The sequence below is a fragment of the Oncorhynchus kisutch genome, linkage group LG9 (assembly GCF_002021735.2).
Source record: "Oncorhynchus kisutch isolate 150728-3 linkage group LG9, Okis_V2, whole genome shotgun sequence".
Lineage (NCBI taxonomy): Eukaryota > Metazoa > Chordata > Actinopteri > Salmoniformes > Salmonidae > Oncorhynchus > Oncorhynchus kisutch.
The window spans coordinates 1,440,488-1,463,940 of record NC_034182.2 but is presented as its reverse complement, the minus strand read 5'-3'; the positions used below and the strand labels follow the sequence as shown (position 1 = coordinate 1,463,940).

Here is a 23,453-nt window from a genome sequence, read left to right as displayed (position 1 = left end):
CTCTGCTACTCTGTCCTATGCTACATCTCTCTCTGTTACTCTGTCCTATGCTACATCTCTCTCTCTCTCTGTTACTCTGTCCCATGCTACATCTCTCTCTCTCTGTTACTCTGTCCTATGCTACATCTCTCTCTCTCTCTCTGCGACTCTGTCCCATGCTACATCTCTCTCTCTCTCTGTTACTCTGTCCCATGCTACATCTCTCTCTCTCTCTCTCTGCTACTCTGTCCTATGCTACATCTCTCTCTCTGTTACTCTGTCCTATGCTACATCTCTCTCTCTCTCTCTGTTACTCTGTCCCATGCTACATCTCTCTCTCTCTCTCTGCTACTCTGTCCCATGCTACATCTCTCTCTCTCTCTCTCTGCTACTCTGTCCTATACAACATCTCTCTCTGTTACTCTGTCCCATGCTACATCTCTCTCTCTCTCTCTGTTACTCTGTCCCATGCTACATCTCTCTCTCTCTCTCTGCTACTCTGTCCCATGCTACATCTCTCTCTCTCTGTTACTCTGTCCCGTGCTACATCTCTCTCTCTCTCTCTCTGTTACTCTGTCCCATGCTACATCTCTCTCTCTGTTACTCTGTTACTCTGTCCCATGCTACATCTCTCTCTCTCTCTGTTACTCTGTCCCATGCTACATCTCTCTCTGTTACTCTGTCCCATGCTACATCTCTCTCTATGTTACTCTGTCCCATGCTACATCTCTCTCTCTCTCTCTCTGTTACTCTGTCCCATGCTACATCTCTCTCTCTCTGTTACTCTGTCCCATGCTACATCTCTCTCTCTTTTACTCTGTCCCATGCTACATCTCTCTGTTACTCTGTCCCATCCTACATCTCTCTCTCTCTCTGTTACTCTGTCCTATGCTACATCTCTCTCTCTGTGTTACTCTGTCCCATGCTACATCTCTCTCCCTCTCTGCTACTCTGTCCCATGCTACATCTCTCTCTCTGTGTTACTCTGTCCTATGCTACATCTCTCTCTCTCTCTCTGTTACTCTGTCCCATGCTACATCTTTCTCTGTTACTCTGTCCCATGCTTACATCTCTCTCTCTGTTACTCTGTCCTATGCTACATCTCTCTGCTACTCTGTCCCATGCTACATCTCTATCTCTCTGTTACTCTGTCCTATGCTACATCTCTCTATCTCTCTGTTACTCTGTCCTATGCTACATCTCTCTGTTACTCTGTCCTATGCTACATCTCTCTTTCTCTCTCTCTCTCTGTTACTCTGTCCTATGCTACATCTCTCTCTCTGTGTTACTCTGTCCCATGCTACATCTCTCTCCCTCTCTGCTACTCTGTCCCATGCTACATCTCTCTCTCTGTGTTACTCTGTCCTATGCTACATCTCTCTCTCTCTCTCTGTTACTCTGTCCCATGCTACATCTTTCTCTGCGACTCTGTCCCATGCTACATCTAGAGCAGAGTTAAATATCCCCCCCCTTCACCCACATGGTGAATCCCTAATAAGCTTATATAGGAAGATAGACAGCCCATTTTCAGATAACAGGGGGTTGGAGTTCTCAGTTATTCCCACACATAATCATTAGATTATTCTATAATGTTATCTACATGTCTACCATCCTGCCATGTGAAATTGTGTATGTCTCACAACTGTCAACTGCATAACGCTTAAAACACAGGAAATCAAGATTTGATTTTTAGTTTGCCTCCGTTTAGTCCTCTGTGAGCAATCAACTCAGTTTTAGTGCGCTTGTGGTCAGTTGTAAACATGAAATATGTCTGTCTGTTAGGGAGCCCTCTGTCTTTCCTGACATGCAGCAGAACAAGTGGAAAGAGAGAATGAGAGAGAGTAATAAAATAAGATAAACGTGTCTGTGGGAACATTTACAAGCCTTCTCTTTCTTCACTGGTGTTTTGTTCCACTGCACCTGACAACGACAGGTCCTGTCCCACTGCACTGTGCTCAATGGAGCAGAGAGAGAGAGGAGGAGAGAGAGGGTTGGAAGTCACGTCAGGGATATAGATGGAGAGAGAGGGGAGGAGAGAGAGGGTTGGAAGTCACGTCACGACAGGGGGATATAGATGGAGAGAGAGGGTTGGAAGTCACGTCACGACAGGGATATAGATGGAGAGAGAGGGCTGGAAGCCATGTCACGGGGATATAGAAGGAGAGAGAGGGTTGGAAGTCACGTCACGACGGGTATATAGATGGAGAGAGAGGGTTGGAAGTCACGTCACGACAGGGGGATATAGATGGAGAAAGAGGGTTGGAAGTCACGTCACGACAGGGATATAGAAGGAGAGAGAGGGTTGGAAGTCACGTCACGACAGGGATATAGATGGAGAGAGGGTTGGAAGTCACGTCACGACAGGGATATAGAAGGAGAGAGGGTTGGAAGTCACGTCACGACAGGGATATAGATGGAGAGAGAGGGTTGGAAGTCATGTCACGACGGGGATATAGATGGAGAGAGAGGGTTGGATGTCACGTCACGATGGGGATATAGATTTAGAGAGAGTGTTGGAAGTCATGTCACGACGGGGATATAGATGGAGAGAGAGAGAAGGAGAGAGAGGGTTGGAAGTCATGTCACGACAGGGGGATATAGATGGAGAGAGAGGGTTGGATGTCACGTCACGATGGGGATATCGATTTAGAGAGAGTGTTGGAAGTCATGTCACGACGGGGATATGGAGAGAGAGAGAAGGCGAGAGAGTGTTGGAAGTCACGTCACGACGGGGATATAGATGGAGAGAGAGGGTTGGAAGTCACGTCACGACGGGGATATAGATGGAGAGAGAGAGAAGGCGAGAGTGTTGGATGTCACGTCACGACGGGGATATAGATGGAGAGCGAGAGAGAGGGTGAAATATAGATAGTGGAAGGAGAGGAGATATATATAGAGAGAGAGACAGACAGACATGTTGCATTTTGACTTCATGGCAGTCCACTAACTCCTTTCTATTCTCTCTAATGCTTCACTCGGTTTATTGCTAAATCTCTCCTTTTGTGTGTGTGTGAGCGCGCGTGTGTGTGTGTGTGTGTATGTGGTGTGCACTTCCATACGTGTGCGTGTACCCTCACCCACTCTCTTAACCACCACCCATCACCATGCCAATCACATCACATCCTCAAACACACTATTTCCCCATGAGGATTATCAACATTATTCTGTCATTATCCTTTCTGTCATTTACATTAATCTCCAGGACAACGGCTTTAAAGGTCTGCTGTGTGACCGCTGTGGTACTGAGACGGATAGAGATGAATATCTGATTGGAGACCGGTCCTTCAACAGCCTTTTAACATTTTACACTAATGAAGTGATTTTAAATTAAGAATGTTGGTTAGGTTTATGAGAGAGAGAGAGAGAGGGAGAACAAAGGCTATGGAAAGGTAGAGCTAGCAAGAGAGCGCAGAGGATGAAGGGAAAGAGGGCTGGAGAGAGAGAGAGTTAGGGAAGAAGGCTGAAGGGTGTGCAGTGAATTAGAGGTGTGGACTCTTGTCCTCCCTGAGAGATGTAAATGGATTTCTGCTGGATTTGAGAGGATTCGCAAATGGAGATGACTTGACTCTGGGCGATACCACTTATGTTTAACAGGTTGACCATAGTCTCATGAAGGCACAGGGATTGATGTTTCACACTCCTTGGCAATGGACTGATTTGCTAAAGTGTGTGTGTGTTTGTACAGTGCCTTCAGAAATAATTCAGCGCGAGTTGGAGAGTGAGGAGGGCTATATTAACAAAGCCCTGACACCCCAGTCTCTTCATCCTATCTAGCTCATTTCACTGGCCTTGGGTCTGGACAGGAATGTCAATAAAACAGACTGAATCAAACTGGCCACGTCATCTTTAGCGAGTACAGATTTATTCAGTCATGTAGGTGGGCGACACTTCATTTGAAGGTAGAAACATTATAATCTGAAAGTATACTTTATGGGCCAGTTTCCCAGACACAGATTAAGACTGGTCTTGGACTAAAAAGTGCTTTCCATGGAGAATCTCCATTGCGAATCCTTTTTGATCCCAGACTAGGCTTGATCTGTGTCTGGGGAAGCTTCCCTATGGGTAATACTACTGGTTTCATTCCTGGCGATTGTTGAGAAATAATGAGACATTATTATCCATCATTTAATCCTACATTTGACTGAATATTAAGATTTTTCCTCAGTATTTCACAGTACAGTATGTGTCTAATATGTGCATACTAGTACACAAGTATTTCCTAATGATCAAATATATTATTCTAAAAGCTAGACTATTTCTAAACAAAACCTTTCACGTTTGACCTGATCAGTTAAATCAATGAGTGTATCCAAGTATGAAATGGCTTCTTCAGGACCATGTTTTACAATGTTACTCAGATAATGATCTAGACGTAAAACAAGGGGTTCCGTACCAAAGTCTGGCAGCCCGGATGTTGTTGATGTAAAACAAGGGGTCCATACTAAAGTCTAGCAGCCCAGATGTTGTTGATGTAAAACAAGGGGTTCCGTACTAAAGTCTGGCAGCCCGGATGTTGTTGATGTAAAACAAGGGGGTCCATACTAAAGTCTAGCAGCCCAGATGTTGTTGATGTAAAACAAGGGGTTCCGTACTAAAGTCTGGCAGCCCGGATGTTGTTGATGTAAAACAAGGGGGTCCATACTAAAGTCTAGCAGCCCGGATGTTGTTGATGTAAAACAAGGGGGTCCATACTAAAGTCTGGCAGCCCGGATGTTGTTGATGTAAAACAAGGGGGTCCATACTAAAGTCTGGCAGCCCGGATGTTGTTGATGTAAAACAAGGGGGTCCATACTAAAGTCTGGCAGCCCGGATGTTGTTGATGTAAAACAAGGGGGTCCATACTAAAGTCTGGCAGCCCGGATGTTGTTGATGTAAAACAAGGGGGTCCATACTAAAGTCTGGCAGCCCGGATGTTGTTGATGTAAAACAAGGGGGTCCATACTAAAGTCTGGCAGCCCGGATGTTGTTGATGTAAAACAAGGGGGTCCATACTAAAGTCTGGCAGCCCGGATGTTGTTGATGTAAAACAAGGGGTTCCATACTAAAGTCTGGCAGTCCGGATGTTGTTGACGTAACACAAGGGGGTCCATACTAAAGTCTGGCAGCCAGGATGTTGTTGACTCAGAGTGAGGATCAACAACCATCTAATTTTCCACATCACTGCTTGTCTTTCTGAAACCAAGCTAGCCAATGTTTGGCTGTCCTTTTAGGGAAACACCTGGTGTTGTATGTCATTGAAGCTTGAATGCTTCATAGTCCAAATTGAGGTTCCAACCTCATTTCATTCCAACTTCAAATCCAATCCATGAGTCGGATAAAATCTTACTTGAAAATAATGGTAAACTCTCCTATTTCTAAAGGGTCAGTTGAATTGTGTTGAGATGGAGACCCCAGCCTGCAGATGCAGTATGTCAGAGAATGGATTTGACATTGCCGGGCAGTCACGGTCAATAGTCCCCAGTGGTTATTGACTGTGACCACTCCTGTGTCCTGGTTTACCTACTGGTCAGAACAGCAGCCAACCACCAGGCTAGGATCCAACAGGTCTGAATCACGACTGACCAGGTCCAGAGGAGTCACAGTCATGGCAGCTAGAGGAGCCAACACCATTTCCTATTACATCCAGTGGTACTTCAATCTGATCAGGTGTCGCACTAAAATGAACAACTAAACATCTTGCCATCTGTGGTCTATCAAATGTAACTAGGTTAATCTCGGATCATGACTGAAATTTGCTTGATTAACATTAGTATCTAAGTAAGAACAGAACCCGTTTTATACTCCCCAAAGAGTTATATTACATCTCAGGTATTCACCTAATCTGAATACCGTTCCCCCATGACGTATTCAACCATTCAACCTGCTTGATCATAGATCCTATGTTCATCCAGCCTTTATCTGGTATCCCATTTCCCCACTGCCCTTACTACTGACAGAGTGAACTATAGCCTACCTGCCTGTGAATACCTAGTTATTAGAACATCACACCAACGTTAGTTTTAGCCTTTGAGTCAATGAATGTGACGAACCTGCCTATGACAAGCGTCACCCACTCAGACACCAGCGTTCCACTGACTAGCTTTGCCATGGTGACGACCGTAGCAAAAGACGTCTTGCTAATCCTGTGATGTGAGGGTCTTAGTGGTCTGCTATGCTGCTTTTACCAGAGTGCTGCTACCGCTGATCCTAATGGTACATATGTGCTTTACACACACACACAGGGGACATATGCACACAGCTACAGTCGCACGAAAACACACAAATGCTTGCCACGGCAACCCCTGTCACATCTGCTTCAGTTCAAACACCCTACACGCATGCACGCACACACACACACACACACACTGCTGACCATGGCTGTGCTGCAGAATTAGCCCAGAATGATTCCTTCCCTCCACTCCTCCTGATGCTAGTCAAACAGCCTCAGCTGCTGCCTCCGTGTGTGTGTGTTAATGTATGCCTGGGATTGCTTGTCTACACAGGTGTGTGTGTGTGTCTACCTATAAAGGCTGTAATAGAAGAATGTGTGTCATGTCATCTGGAGATATTGAGCAGCTGAATCCACACCCTCAAATGTGAGCTTGTAGAAAGTGTGTTTTTCTGTAAGAGTGAGTCTACCTATAAAGGCTGTAGAGGAAGAGTGTGTCGTCTCGGTGACGGTGTGTGTGTCATTCTCTAACAGCTTTTTACCTTTTTTCTCTATACATGAGGATCATAAACTACACACACAAGCACACACACACACACACACGCACACCATTGAAAGTGTTCAGAATAAAAGAGAGCCACTCACCCAACCACAAGTGAAAGGGAAGAGGTTGTGAATCCACTAAATCCAGCAGGGAGCTGCAGCAGAGATCTGTCTCCCTGTGTGTGTGAATGTGTGTGAAATTGTGTTCCAGGCACTCACTCTCACTCTCTCCCTCCCTCCTATTCTATCTCTCTCTCTTATATTCTCTCTCTCTCTCTCTCCCTCTCGTACTCTTGTTGGCTCCCTCTCTCTAATTCTCTCTCTTCTTGCTCCCTCTCCTCTCTGTCAGCCTCTCTTCTCCCTCCCGTCTCTCTTTCTGCCCCTAACCCCCTGCATAAGTAGTCCAGTGTGAAGCTCTGTGACAATGCCTGTGGCCACACCTCACTGAGCAAATTGTTCATTAGGAGAGTCTCTCTACAGTGTGGACACTGGCCACTAGATAGTTAGACGGGCAAGAATGTCTAGTACACTCAATCCCACACACTTACAAGTACACAACAGACACAAATGTATTAGCAAGCTAATGTACATGTACACACACTTTGACAGTGTACTCTATTGAACATGATCAAGCATGCATGCACACACACACACGTTATGTTCTTCTATCCTCGTGGGGACCTAAAATGAATTTACATTCAAAATCCTATTTTCACTAACCCTTACCATAACCTTAACCTGTAACCCAAACCCTAAACCTAACTCCTAACCTTAATTGTAAACTTAACTTAAACTTAAACTTAACCCCTAAGCTTAAAATAGCCTTTGTCCTCATGGAGACATGGGAAATGTCCCCACGAGGGAGAATTTTTTATTTGTTTTACTATCCTTGCAGGGACTTTTGGTCTGCTATCCAGTTGCACACACACACACACACACACACACACACACACACACACACACACACACACACACACACACACACACACACACACACACACACACACACACACACACACACACACACACACCACACTAAACCCTCACATTATGTCATGCCTCCAGGTCTGTGAAGTTCACCTTTGACATGATTCAGAAAGGTCAATTTTTCAAACTCTGGCCGCCTTATCTTTGATGCCAGTCTGAGATCTAAGATGTCCAATCAGAAATGTCATTGTGAAGTCCAACATTCCCCAGATGATTGTTCCTGTCCCGTCTGTAGATCCTCAGGAATTGACTAAATATAGAAACAATCAGAGGTTCCCAGCCCAAGGAAACATCATTTCCTGAACAGCCAGGTCTCCTCCATGCTGAACGCCTTCCTGGTTCGGACCCGTTGGACATATTATGGTCTCAATAACGGATTTGACCTTGAGCCACCTTTCTATTCTTACCATTTGACCTTTGTCCATTCCATTACAGTTATGGTAGCAACTTAGAGGTCTCCTAAAAAATGGCTATGCTGATTTGTATTGTTGAATAATACCCCTTGAAGTTGAATAGTACGACACATTAATTGTGTTCACTGGTTCAGGCTAATCTGCTGTGCCATACGAAACATTACAGGTAATTGTTCAACATCAACTGTTTCAGCTTTTATTAGCTAGTTCTAGTCGCTACTGTTGAACAGTTTGATTGAACAATCCAGAATGTTAACGTTAGCTAACGTTCCACAGACCTGTGCCTTGTTGAACGCACTACTGATGAACATCAAATGAATTGAGCATTCCAAATGGTACATCCAACATGGCCGCCAGCCCACCCACCACTGGATGTCTGTGAGGGCGCGGACATCTTTGATGTAGCTGTCTATTGAGGTATGAGCTCTCGTGTCTAGGTATAACTGTGACCTGTATGCTCTAGTCGGCTGGCCCTCGCTACATATTCGTGGCCAGACCCACTGGCTCCAGGTCATCTATAAGGTTATGCTAGGTAAAGCTCTGCCTTATCTCTGCTCTCTGGTCACGAAAACAACACCCACCCGTAGCACGCGCTCCAGCAGGTATATCTCACTGGTCATCCCCAAAGCCAACACCTCCTTTGGCCTCCTTTCCTTCCAGTTCTCTGCTGCCAGTGACTGGAACGAATTGCAAATATCGCTGAAGCTGGAGACTTATATCTCCTTCACTAACTTTAAACATCAGCTATCTAAGCAGCTAACCGATCGCTGCAGCTGTACATAGTGCATCTGTAAATAGCCCATCTATCTAACTCATCCCCATATTGTTTTTATTTACTTTTCTGCTCTTTTCCACACCTGTATCTCTACTTGCACATCATCATCTGCTCATTTATCACTCCAGTGTTAATCTGCTAAATTGCAATTACTTCGCTACTATGGCCTATTTATTGCCTACCTCACGTCATTTGCACACACTGTATATAGTTTCTTTTTTCCTATTGTGTTGACTGTATGCTTGTTTATTCCATGTGTAACTGTGTTGTTGTTTGTGTCGTCACTGCTTTGCTTTATCTTCGCCAGGTCACAGTTGTAAATGAGAACTTGTTCTCAACTAGCTTACCTGGTTAAGTAAAGGTGGGAGAAAAAAGAAATCCAACCTGGCTACAGCTCCATCTCTTCATTAATTCATATATAATATTTGTAACAACATAATACGAGTCTGCCTCCCCCAAACTCTCCTTTCTGATAGTGCTGTAATACAAATCCTAAGTAGTACAAGCAGCTTCAAAGGGGCTTGATTTTAAACATCACACAGCAGTTATGTAGACCTCCTGTGCAGAGCATGTTAATGGTAACCAGGGGCTCAGCAATGGGCTCCAAGCCCAGCCTGCGGTCCCTGGTGAGGTGAAAATGTAATATTTCCCATGAGGCCGTAGTAGTCTGCGTTGGAATTTTCAGCTTCTGTCTAGAGCGATCTAGTCAAACAAGCATTGATCTGCCTGTGTGTGTGTGTGTGTGTGTGTTTAAATGCCAGTGTTTAGGGCATGGCTCTAACAACGATCATAATCCAATCCCAACACACATCTACAGTATGTACAGTATGAAGATGTATTGAACAGTTGACCAAAGCACTGACTTTCTGAAGACAACAACATAACCCATTGACACACAATAACCTTTGCTGAGATATGGAAGTCCCCTTTGGCCTACCAATGTTCATGTGATTGGTATCTGATGGAGTTGTTGTGCGTGTCGGGGTGATTCTACTGCCCGACAATGACTGGCGTCTTTAGGACACGAGGAGGTAGACAGACGTTTCCCCCAGAGAATAGGCAGTGTGTGTGTGTGTGTGTGTGTGTGTGTGTGTGTGTGTGTGTGTGTGTTCACTCTCTCTCCGACCCGTCCCTAGGCTCCTTGCATCCGGACAGTATAAAACAATGGCAGCCTGTGAGGTTCATAAAGTTGCTTTGTTTGAAGGAAACAATAGAGTGGAACGGTCCATATTAGCTGTGCCATCTATAGCTCCACTGCCCCTTCCCTCTGTTCCTTTTATTAGAACACAGGATAACATACGCTTTTGCCATGGATCTATTTCAGTAGTGTTTTGATGCTGTTGAAGTAGGCCTGAAGTCTGCTTTTATGTTATCTGTTGTTGTTGTCTAGGAGGGTAAGGGTTGTGTGTGTGTGCTGTGCTGTGTGTGTGTGTGTGTGTGTGTGTGTGTGTATGTGCTTTACGCCTGCATGTCTCAATATATACGCTGGTATCTGCGGACAATGTAATGGGATTCTATTCAATATTAAAATATCCTGTGAATATTGATGCAGTTCCTTCACACACATGAATACAAACACAGTCAAATGAAAGGAGAGGGTATTTTAAGCTTCTTAAATACAGGTGTGTGTCTTCCCTACAGCAATATGTATGCATACTTTGGAAATAATATAATATTCTTTGTACATTGTGAGTGTGTACTAGTCAACTAAAAAAGGTCACCAGAGGCACATGAAACCAAGTGACTGAGTTGTGGCACCACTACCACGGTCTAATACAACTGTCACAGTGTACATGGAACCTTTCATAAGGATGATCTAAGGGAGGAAAATCCAATATGTGTGTGTACTGTGTGTGTTTGTGTGTACTGTGTGTGTGTGTGGTCTCTTAAAATGCACAACAGTGTTCCAGCATATGGCTTATGTCTCATGCAAGGGCAAAGTGCATATGTATCAGTGAGATTGATTATGCAAGTAGACGCGCGCGCGTGTGTGTGTGTGTGTGTGTGTGTGTGAGAGAGAGATGGGGGGAGAGAGAGATAACATACAGAGAAAAAGAGAGATGGGGAGAGAGAGAGAGAGAACATACAGAGAGATGGGGAGAGAGATAGAGATAACATACAGAGGGAGAGAGAGATGGGGAGAGAGATAGAGATAACATACAGAGGGAGAGAGAGATGGGGAGAGAGAGAGAGAGATAACATACAGAGGGAGAGAGAGATGGGGAGAGAGAGAGAGATAACATACAGAGGGGGAGAGAGAGAGAGAGAACATACAGAGGGAGAGAGAGATGGGGAGAGAGAGAGAGAGATAACATACAGAGGGAGAGAGAGATGGAGAGAGAGAGAGAGAGATAACATACAGAGGGAGAGAGAGATGGGGAGAGAGATAGAGATAACATACCGAGGGAGAGAGAGATGGGGAGAGAGAGAGAGATAACATACAGAGGGAGAGAGAGATGGGGAGAGAGATAGAGATAACATACCGAGGGAGAGAGAGATGGGGAGAGAGAGAGAGATAACATACAGAGGGAGAGAGAGATGGGGAGAGAGATAGAGATAACATACAGGGGGAGAGAGATAGAGATAACATACAGAGGGAGAGAGAGATGGGGAGAGAGAGAGATAACATACAGAGGGAGAGATAGATGGGGAGATAGAGATAACATACAGAGGGAGAGAGAGATGGGGAGAGAGAGAGAGATAACATACAGAGGGAGAGAGAGATGGGGAGATAGAGATAACATACAGAGGGAGAGAGAGATGGGGAGAGAGAGAGAGATAACATACAGAGGGAGAGAGAGATGGGGAGAGAGATAGAGATAACATACCGAGGGAGAGAGAGAGAAATGTTCTTATGTTTATGTAAGTTCTAATGTACTGTGTGCAAGTGTATGTGAGAGTGTGTGTACTGGTATACGCTTAACTGTGTGTATATGTATGTGTTATAATCAGGGCTTCAAATAAACGTTTTGGTCCACTAGCCACTGTGGCAAGTACCAGACAAAATGTTTTTGGGCCACAATAATTACACCAAAAGACAAAGAAAATTGCTTAACATGCTTTGTAATGTTTCTAAAACAATAAATGTATTACTAGTAAGAAGTAACTAATGTGGTATATTTAAACAATAAGGCCTGAGGGGATGTGGTATATGGCCAATATACCATGGCTAAGAGCTGTTCCTAAGTACGACACAACACAGAGTGCCTGGACATACCACGGCTTTCAGCCAAGCAGAATTCAGAGCTCGAACCACCCAGTTTTATAATGTTTCATTAAATGTTTTGTGACCTGAGTCTTTTAACCAAAATATCACAGATGAGACAAAACATTTCACCTGCCCCCTTTAAGGTCGGGAGGTTACCGTGGTAGCGCGACTAGAGTCATGTTTGTGACTGTGACTTTCAGTCTGACCATTAGAAGCGTTGTCACCTCTTCCCTAGCATTTAAAACTCAAACATAGAAAAACAACCTAGCTTGTGAACAAAACAATGTAACTAGCCAAGAACCACAACAACACCGTCTCACTTCAGTAGTCTTTCCTTTCAAGTAAATTAGACCAACTTTTATGCCTGTGCTCAGCGCTTCTAAAAATGAATATTTCACTCAGCTCTTCACGTGGGCACAGCCAGGCAGTGTTGCAGCGCGAGGTGGAATAGGATTAGTAGTTCTTTGACTTTGTAGATTAATTTACCAGGTATGAAACAAAACGGCAGAAGTACTTTGACAGCAGCATTTGCTTATTTATAAAAACCCTCTTAGGCCTCACTCCCCCCTGTCTGAGATATCTACTGCAGCACTCTTCCTCCACGTACAGCACCCATTCTGCCAGTCACATTCTGTTAAAGGTCCCCAAAGCACACACATCCCTGGTTTGCTCCTCTTTTCAGTTCGCTGCAGGTAGCGACTGGAATGAGCTGCAACAAACACTCAAACTGGACAGTTTAATCTCAATCTCTTCATTCAAAGACTCAATCATGGACACTCTTACTGACAGTTGTGGCTGCTTTGTGTGATGTATTGTTGTCTCTACCTTCTTGCCCTTTTGTTGTCTGTGGCCAATAATGTTTGTACCATGTTTTGTGTTGCTACCATGTTGTTGTTATGTTGTGTTGCTACCATGCTGTGTTGTCATGTGTTGCTGCCTTGTTATGTTGTTGTCTTAGGTCTCTCTTTGTGTAGTGTTGTGTTGTCTCTCTCTGCAACACAATTAGACCCAAACAAATCATGAGAAAACAAAAAGATAATTACCTGACACATTGGAAAGAATGAACAAAAAACAGCAAACTAGAATGCTATTTGGCCCTAAACAGAGAGTACACAGTGGCAGAATACCTGACCACTGTGACGGACCCAAACGAAAGGAACGTTTGACTATCTACAGACTCAGTGAGTGTAATGTTTACTTATTTCACTTCTGTTTATTATCTATTCCACTTGCTTTGGCAATGTAAACATATGTTTCCCATGCCAATATAGCCCTTAAATTGAAATTGAGAGAGAGAGTGAAAGGGAGAATGAAAGAGGGAAAGAAAGGGATAGAAATAGAAAACAGGAAGCCACAGTGGAATGTCCACACCCCTCTGTGGGTGGATCCTCTAGCCAAAGAATAGACAGGGCAAATGTTCTACCTCTCCACCCCCATCCCTCTCACCCTCCCTCTCTTTCTCAACAATAGGGGCCATGGAGCAACAATGATGTCACGCCCTTGCCATAGAGAGGCTTTTATTCTCTATTTTGGTTAGGCCAGGGCGTGACTAGGGTGGGCGTTCTAGTTTCTTTATTTCTATGTTTTCTATTTCTTTGTGTTTGGCCGGGTAGGTTCTCAATCAGAGGCAGCTGTCTATCGTTGTCTCTGATTGAGAATCATACTTAGGCACCTGTGTTTGGTGGGTAGTTGTTTTCTGTTTTGTGTTTCCACCAGACAGAACTGTTTGGTTTTGTTCCACTATGGTATTTTTGTTCTATTGTTCAGTTTGAATAAATAATCATGAACATGTACCATGCTGCACTTTGGTCCTCTTCTTCAGACGAGCGTTACAAATGACTGCTGGGAAAAAAGTCTGGTTGAATATGCCAAAGCAACAGAAGTGGTCTGGGTTGAAGGGAAGGGGAGGGGTGGGGGGCTGAGGGGAGTCCGGAGGGAGTGGCTGGAGGGGGCGTGTGTTGTTGGAGGGTGTGCGTGTGAGGTGGGGTGAAGGCATGAGGGCGGCACTTCTGGGACAGGGCCCAGGGGGACTAGGAGGTGTTTTCTGGGACTCTGACATTTATCTGCCTGACTGCTCCTGAAAGTGATCCTGCTGAGTCCGACACAGGAAATCTCAGGCTTTCAAAAACACACGTCAACGCCACGGAATAACAACACACACACACACAGCCAAACTGACAACACACATACACACACACACAGCTCCGCTGACAACAGACACACAATCCAACTGACAACACACATGGCCCTGGTGAAACCCCAATGAGTAGAGTGATAAAGTGGGATGGGGGTTTTGAGGTACATGGGACCCTCCTCAGCTAAAGCACAAAATAAACCTCTCATTAATGGTATTAGGATTAGCTCATTGCATATGTTATAACCAATTTCAATATATTCTTATAGTAGTAAATTATCTCCAAATGAAGTATAACAATGTATGTCAATGGTTATAACATAATGGAGCTAATTACATCATCATTGATTAAAGGTTAAACAAAGAGGGATTTTCTTTCCTTAGCAACAGTAACTAGGGACTTGGTGTGTTTCTATGGAAACGAAGAGGTTGGGTGTGTCCAGGTAGCTATATTTAAAAAAACATTCTATAAGGAGTTTGAATTAATTCAGTTTCACTTGCTTTCAAAGCAACGGAAAGAGTGTTGCATTTGGACATGACTACCTGTGTGCACTTCATTCTGATGTGAGTTTAGACCACACACACACACACACACACACACACACACACACACACACACACACACACACACACACACACACTTCAAGCTTTTGATTAAATAGGCCCAGCCAGACCCAGTTGTAGCTCAAAGGCTGCAGCCTAAGTTGCTGTGGTTCTTAAAACAAGCTACATTCTTTATGGTCCATTTTCACAGAAGCAGATTAAATAAATCCAAGGTAAAATTGGGGTTTAGCCGATGACTAAAAATAGGATTCCATTGAGAACATCGGTTCCATCTGGATTATGCCTCTAGTTTCAAACTTCACACTTTATACAGTGTATATTTAACTTACATAAAATGAATAGCGACGGATGGTGGTAGACCTGAGAACGCAATGTTAACTTTTATGCCTTTCCTTGGCCCTTACCTTAACCTCACTGAAACTATACCTAACCTTAATCTAACCCTCACTCTTAAAACTAAGCTTAACCCTAACCTTAAATCATTTAGATCCCCAATGCCTAAACTTAGTCATTCTGCCGGTTGAATATGAACTTCCTTTAATTCCAACTTCTTAACCATAGTCCAGGAATAGTTTCAGCCATAGAAAGAATATCCTCTGTGATGCCTCCATTTTTCAATGTTCTTCAGTTCCACATGTGCAGGCTTTTGTTCAAACCCAGCATTAAAACAGCAGACTCAACAAAACAACTAATAATCAGTCACCTGATTCATTGAATGATGTGTGTTAGTACTGGGCTCGGTCAAAAGCCTGCATACCTTGTCGGTCCCTAGGACCAGAACTGAACAACATCAGTTCTACCAATGATGAGACATACGCCTTGCTTAAATCCCCTAAAAATGCAGTAGCCCACCCTCCCTTCCTTGAGGTAATGATAGGATCCTCATTACTTTAGGAAAGGAGAAATCCTTTCTATATTTAAACGAGGCCTGAACTTCCACTTTGACGACAATTGACCAAGTAATGTACTTGGTGTCTGGCACCACCATGTGGCAGCACAGGGAATTGCTTTGGTATGCATCTAGAACAGAACAAGTACTTTTCTCCATGTCTGCTAACAATCCCTCATCATGACCAATAGAATAACACATAATGACAGCATTATGTACTGCGGTGTGTGCATACTGTCGTGTTATTATCTACTTTGACGACGGAAGGTTAAATTAGGTGAAATGACATAGGCCTACTTTTCCAGTATGTCCTGTCAGCACTGATCTGCTGTCATGGCCTAAATAACATAGGATAGACACCGACATTCTTGCCAGGAAGAGGAGGTCCTTTTGAAATATGTGCTTCTGTCGAACAGCCAAGCGAAAAACTGTATTTTCCTCTTGTTCAATAGTTCATTGTCTACAATGTATGAAGCCAGAACGTGGAAGAGCGGCGCGCGCCCGATGCCACTTGTGAAACTATGATAAATAGGTTATCCATTTACAATTATTTACAATGTAATGATGACAGTTCAAACAGTACCAAAATGCAACGGAAAGACAGGTCCGATAATATTATTTCTGTCCGTGGACAGCGACACCGTGACAACCGACCGATATCTTGACATTTTACGGCAAACGGGAATGCGCATCTAAATATGCAGTTGAGTTTGATTTTGCGCGCCCACTAAGTGAAACGAAGGGCACGAGCAAAAACAGGACACGGAAAAGGACTGGGGTGGCGCAGAATCGAATAAACTCAGGATCTTGAAAGTTGCGGTTATTTTCAACCCTATCGAGTTCGTTTATAACGGACGGTTCATGAATGCTCGAATCTATTAAAGAGGTTAATTCACAGAAAGAAGACCTTGGAGGGTGGGCAGATTTTCAACTGCTATGAGGATTCTCAAATTCTTCATGGGGTACAGTTGCAGAACGCTATGAACGCTGCCTGCTGTGTGACGTTAGTTTTGTTTGAAGAAGTTGCATGAAACTGGGTATGTTGAAATGACAGATGCTGAGCTATTTAACCATTTCATTATTTGCCTAATATAAGTTATTTGGCATGAAGTAGTAGAGCATATTAACAAAGGTCTGTTTCTGATCAAAATGGACCTGTATTTGTGTTTTTATTGAACCTTTATTGAAGACTGCTGTAAGACTGACACATATCACCACATGGACAGGCTGCACCCTTGGTTGTGTTGTTGAACTGTCCTAAGCTTAAAACGTTTGTGTGAACTGTCTAAAGTTGACAAAATTCATATACTTTCTTTGCTTTTTTTGAGGTCTAATGCGGTCCAAGGCAGGGCTGTGCCTACAGACCTTTTGGGAGGCGTGGGCTAAAAAGAAAAGGGTCACCCCCCAAAAAGGTTCCCCACAACCGCAGTCACAGACTGGTTGAGCAATTATTACAAGAAAAGGGGAAAGCAGCTGCACAACCAACTGAGTCTGTATCTGTAGACTACTATCTACATCTAACCAAATGAGTCAAGCCTGATCCCCATAAGCTGGATCCCACAACCTTGCATGTATGTCTGTGTGCACATGACTGTGTATGTAGGGTATACATTCATTTCAGTTGAGGTATATTGGTTATGCCTCAAGTGAATTTCATTTTTTTTGTTTTGCTCATATTTCCTGACCTGGTCCCAGATCTGCTTATGGTCTTGCCAACACCTGTCATCGTCAAGCCAAACATGACAATGAGTGACAAAGAGTTGGCATGAAGGCACAGACTGACACTGAGGCAGTTTTCTCCCTGTGTAACTTAACTTCCAATCCTGCTCTAATTATTTCCCCTTTTCTTTCACCACAGTAACTCCCACTCTGGGCCAGACATGTCTGTGATAGTGGGAGAGGGGCGATTCATAGCCCAGAGGGTCACCAGAAGCATCACCTACTACTACACCAGCCGGACACCAGGGGGCGATACCCCTGCCCCCTCTCCTCCCACCATCTCCCCCACCTCCTCCCATCTAGACACTCCTTTTCCCTCACCCTCGTACTCCCTCTCCACCCCCTTGCTCCCAGACTTGCCCTCTCACCACGACGTTTCCTCAGTTCTCACCCATTCCACTTTGGATGTACCAATCCTCTCTCCATCCTCGCCCTCGCCCTCCTCCTCCCCCCGTCCACTCCTCCTGCTTTTCCCGTGGCTGGGCGCCCGACCGGGGGCCATGGCGAAGTACCGGGACCTCTACCTGGAACACGGCCTGGACATCCTATCTGTGGAGAGCACTGTGTGGCACTTCCTGTGGCCTCGCTGGGGGCTGGAGTATGGAGCTGAGGTCCTGGAGGTCCTGGGAGACCCGCGTTTCAAAGGTCGCCCCCTTCTCGTCCACTCCTTCTCCATCGGCGGGTACACCTTCACCCAGCTGCTCAGCCAGATGGTCAGGGAGCCACACAAGTACCCAGGCCTGGCCCAACGGGTCGTAGGACATGTCTATGACAGCATGGTGGTCGGGTCGCTGGAGCATATGGCTAAAGGTGAGAGAGAAGGGAAGGAAAGGAGGTAGGATTGTCAGTTTGGATTATTACTCTGAGAAAGGAGAGGGATCTGTTGCTGAGACAGTGTGTGGGTGTGTGTATGGGTTAGTTTATGTGTGGGTGTGTGTATGGGTTAGTTTATGTGTGGGTGCGTGTATGGGTTAGTTTATGTGTGGGTGTGTGTATGGGTTAGTTTATGTGTGGGTGTGTGTATGGGTTAGTTTGTGTGTGTATGGGTTAGTTTGTGTGTGGGTGTGTGTGTGTGTATGGGTTAGTTTGTGTGTGGGTGTGTGTATGGGTTAGTTTATGTGTGGGTGTGTGTATGGGTTAGTTTGTGTGTGGGTGTGTGTGTGTATGGGTTAGTTTGTGTGTGGGTGTGTGTATGGGTTAGTTTATGTGTGGGTGTGTGTATGGGTTAGTTTATGTGTGGGTGTGTGTATGGGTTAGTTTATGTGTGGGTGTGTGTATGGGTTAGTTTGTGTGTGGGTGTGTGTGTGTATGGGTTAGTTTGTGTGTGGGTGTGTGTGTGTGTATGGGTTAGTTTGTGTGTGGGTGTGTGTATGGGTTAGTTTATGTGTGGGTGTGTGTATGGGTTAGTTTGTGTGTGGGTGTGTGTATGGGTTAGTTTGTGTGTGGGTGTGTGTATGGGTTAGTTTATGTGTGTGTGTATGGGTTAGTTTATGTGTGGGTGTGTGTGTGGGTGTGTGTGTGTATGGGTTAGTTTATGTGTGGGTGTGTGTATGGGTTAGTTTATGTGTGGGTGTGTGTATGGGTTAGTTTGTGTGTGGGTGTGTGTGTGTATGGGTTAGTTTGTGTGTGGGTGTGTGTGTGTATGGGTTAGTTTATGTGTGGGTGTGTGTATGGGTTAGTTTGTGTGTGGGTGTGTGTATGGGTTAGTTTGTGTGTGGGTGTGTGTGTGTATGGGTTAGTTTGTGTGTGGGTGTGTGTGTGTATGGGTTAGTTTATGTGTGGGTGTGTGTATGGGTTAGTTTGTGTGTGGATGTGTGTATGGGTTAGTTTGTGTGTGGATGTGTGGCAGAGAAAATCATTTGAAATGTAATTAACCTTGACTGGTAAATAAAATAACCTGTGTGTGTCTGTGTGTGCCTCAGGCCTGGGTCTGACCCTGTTCCCTCATATCGAGCCCCTGGTGCGATATAGCGCTCTGCTCTACTTCTGGCTCTTCAAGTCCCAGACGGTGTACTACTACGACAAGTCAATCCAGGTCTTCTACAACAGCCCCGTCACCGCCCCGGCGCTCTTCTTCTTCTGCGAGAACGACGCGCTGTGCGACCCCGTCGCCATGGAGGCAGTCCTCGACTTCTGGAGGAAGCGGGGCGTTGCTGTGGAAACCAGGAAGTGGAAGGAGTCTGTGCACGCTGCTCATCTGCGCTGTCACCCGGAGGAGTACCTCTCAACACTGGAGACATTTTTTCACTCGCTCAACATCGCCCCCCTCAGGGCTAAGATGTAAATGGTTAATGTGCTAATCACATTGAGGGGTTTGATAATTCAATAACTCCGGCATACTCATGCTCCAAAACAAATGTTATAACAGATGTTATAACAATATTATAACATAGTATAACATAGTGTAGTCATGTAGCATGTAAACGTTTATCCATAGAAACTTGTTTGACACATACTCAGCATATGGGTCACGAGGGAATCAAACCCTCAACACTCTAGTTTTACTTCCCTGTTGCTATAATAACAACATATCCAATCCTAACTCCTAGCATGTGTTTTGACTGTGCTACGTATTATTATCTATTTGTACAGATATAGGATCTTAATTTGACCTGCATTGTCGTAGCAAAATAATGAATGTTTAGTCCATAATGTTTCTTGATCAGTGGTCAGGCTATTAAAAGTTGGCGACATGAAAAGTGCAGTACTGTTAATATAATTGTGTTAGTGTGGGTTTTCAGTAAATTTTCTGTGAATGTATGTAAATCACGAAGCTCATCTTCATTTCCTGAAAAATTCTCAGCAACAAGAGTGATCAAATTAAGTTACTATATCTGTATGTGAGCTTACACAATATTGTCCATGACACAGTCCATACGCACCAGTTAACAGCAAGGTCACTGTGTTTATGGTGAAACACATGACAGACACAACTCACTATACGTTGATTCGCAATAGATTTATTTAGTATTTATTGTAAATATTGATTGTAATTGTTTTTACATGAGTATATATTCATTCTCAATAGCTGGTGACAGGGAGTACAGAGAGAGGGAGAGGAAACATTTTGAAGATGAGGAAGAACTGAAGAGGAAGAATACAGAAAGGAGTGTGAGGGTATGACGAAAGGAAAGAAATAGAAAAGAAACACAGGAGATAAGGAAGAGATAATATGAGAGAGGTGGGAAAAAAAGAGAGAGTTCATGCCTGTCAATTCAATGAGTAGTGAGTGCCAAACAATCTGTGGGAGGTTTTCTTATCAGGTATTTCTGGCACCTGTTGCATATTTCATCTACTTTGTATTCAACTTTTTAAGTCTGTTTTGGTCTCACAAAACTGAGTGTTCTTTATGAGGAAGCAAAGTTAAGTATGTGACGACGTATCACGGCCAAGGGTACATGCTGTGAACTGCCATGTGATGTTGACTGCACACACGGGTTTGGCATCGAGGAACAACCTGTGCCTAACCTCGGGCACCGGCACAAAGAGACTTTGAACCATGCATAAATACAGGCACACACACACATGCACATGTAACAGGGTAGAACTGTTGATATTGTGAATGTAGCCTTGTTGGACTGTCAGTCCCAGTTGTGGCCCACATTATTTACGTAAGCTCTGTTTGTTTAGTCAGGGGTTCCCTTCTACTATGTTAAGGTCGTTGTGCCTTGGGTGTTTGGTAAATCCTGTCCGAGACTTCAGGCTACAGGAATAGTATTTTGTACATTTATCCTACGTTGCACACAGTAAGTGTGCAGAAAGAAGACTGAATAAGGATAGAAAATAAACGAATGGGTCAAATAGTATCAGAATAAAATTGGTAGACTGTTAGACGCATGAACACTGTTGTTACAACTGGTCTTAGAGCAGTTTGATTATTCTGTAGGCAAATCCAGTATTTAGTATACCATGTCATGTTTAGTATGGTTGCATAAGACAGATGTTTACTTACGGCAACCATGAAAGTAGGGTAGCTGGATGGGTGGGCGTATAACATAAAAGTCTAGCAACCCAAATGTTGAGAGTTCAAATCTCATCCCAGACAACAAACATTTTAGCTAATGATCAACTTATTCCTCCCTATTTTACCCATATATTTTGAATGTATTGATATGTAGGCTGTGTGTGCTGTTTTTAAATGTATGTAGTTCAGTCCTTGAACTGTTCTTGTCTATGTTGTGTATTATGTCATGTTTCATGTTCTATGTGGACCACAGGAAGGGGATGAGACCTCTTCCGAGGACCACCACCAGCCCCTACGATGGAGGGTATGAGACCTCTGGACATCTTCATGCTTATCAACTCTATGAGCATCAGGCCAAAAGGATTCTGCACAGATGTTGTCTTATGCGTGTTTGATGCATGAACACTAGATGGGGCCTGCTCTCTCTGCTGTCTCCTGAAGTCCACGATCAGCCCCTTCAGTTGGTTGACTTTGAGGGAGAGGGTATTTTCCTGGCACCACTCCGCCAGGGCCCTCACCTCCCTGTAGGGCGTCTCGTTGGTAATCAGGCCTACCACCGTTGTGTCGTTTTGATGATTGAGTTGGAGATGTGCATGGCCACTCAGTCATGGGGGACAGGGAGTACAGGAGGGGTCTGTGGTTTATGCTGATATGCCCAGTTCCTCTGCCAAAATGAAAGCAAACAGACAGGTTAAGAAATTAGAAAATTATTAGGAAATTAAATTATAACTTTACAGTTCCTACAGTTTCAAATACACCAAACCAATCTACTGTCTAATCCAAAGTTCAGTTAAGAATAGTGTATTTACATCTGTAATCAAAGTTCCTTGACCTCACATGTGTGTGCTGCCTTCGACGAATTACACTAGTCCTATCAAACATGGTGGATAAATTAAGAGTTTACTCAGGCCGTTTACCATTGGAGGCAAAAAAGTCAGTGTCTTGCACAGACATCAATGCAGTAGGAGCTGGTTCTTGTCTACTTAACATTAGTTAATTGACTTTCATAGACAGATGGGTTGTTTAGTAACAAAACTGATGTAGCAAAACAGGCTGGGTTGGCTTAGAATCAAAGGATCCCTTCCACATTATTGAAATTAATAAATAAATGTGCACAATGAGTGTGGTGGCTTATTTCCGCTTTACCAAATGAGGAGAATGTCGTGGAAATGTCCTCTATTTACCAAATCATGAGCGCAAACCACACACAAGTCAGAGTTAGTTATAAAAGTCCATCTTTAATTATATGAGCTCTTTCACAACCCTGTGACTCTCAGATCAATTCAGTGTCTATCAATGAATACTCTTGAGAGTCCCTTACACATTGCAGCTGAGATCCTTTAATAGCAAAAAACACACATAGTCAGACAGCATAGACATAATAAATCGTTCAGCTTTGTCTCCTAAACTATGTTATTTTCTCAAACCATAAACCAATCCCCCATATCAACAGGCATATATCAAATCCATCCTATCTTGACAAGATCACAGAGACACACTGACTGGCACACAGACATTGTGGAGCCAAGAGATACACGCTTGACCTCTCCCCTCTCTCCGGCCCAAGCAACTTAGTCTTGACATAGAACAGATACTGCAACCCCACCACAGTATTATACAAACACATTCTGATGAGAAGTAACTTACAAACATATGATGAATATAAAACATCTTACCTATGTTACCAAACAATTCTGATTATTCCCCAACAAGAGTTACAAACTTCACACTCCAGTCTGAATTATACTTAAACATCATATTTAATAATAGTAAGAGCTTTGCAATAGCATTTGACTTTCAAAGATGTGCCATCGCTAATGAACCATTGGAAGTCACAACAGAGAAGTATAAAGATATTTTATAGCCAAGATACACCCCTCTCAACACACATGACGAACCACAGATCTTAGGAACAGTTCACAAAGGGACTTTATAATTGAGAAAGGAGTATCCCTTAGCCAGATAACATTCGCTATAAATTATCGTTCAGTTTGGTCCCTAAGACGAGGTTCTAATCTTGTTCCTGGTACTTCATAGCACAGAACCATTACCTCATCCAATGGCATAACACAATTGTCAACTCTAGATACTCCCATCTCAAGTGAAACCCCTTCTTGACCCCTCTCCCGG

The 23,453-nt window shown here is 43.9% G+C and overlaps 2 protein-coding genes across 6 annotated transcripts in view; one reads left to right on the top strand and one right to left on the bottom strand.

The window, feature by feature from the left end:
• prrt4b (proline rich transmembrane protein 4b) overlaps positions 1-6,924 on the bottom strand; it is a 31,677-nt gene extending 24,753 nt beyond the window's left edge. Inside the window, exon 1 of the mRNA XM_020474191.2 lies at positions 6,773-6,924. The gene's annotated coding sequence lies outside the window, so the exon portion shown is untranslated. The remainder of the gene's footprint in view (positions 1-6,772) is intronic.
• Positions 1-22,444, top strand: part of LOC109882103 (uncharacterized) — a 41,095-nt gene extending 18,651 nt beyond the window's left edge. For 2 of the 5 annotated variants that reach the window (XM_031831433.1, XM_031831431.1), the window contains exons 2-3: positions 17,499-18,169; positions 19,282-22,444. In XM_031831433.1, the coding sequence (XP_031687293.1) occupies positions 17,499-18,169; positions 19,282-19,643 (1,033 nt within the window). In that variant the 3' untranslated portion in view covers positions 19,644-22,444. Of the gene's footprint in view, positions 1-16,067; positions 16,678-16,706; positions 17,212-17,498; positions 18,170-19,281 lie in introns of those variants that run through there. The other 3 variants (XM_031831434.1, XM_031831432.1, XM_031831435.1) reach the window with 3 other exon arrangements.
• The last annotated feature ends 1,009 nt before the right edge of the window (positions 22,445-23,453 follow it).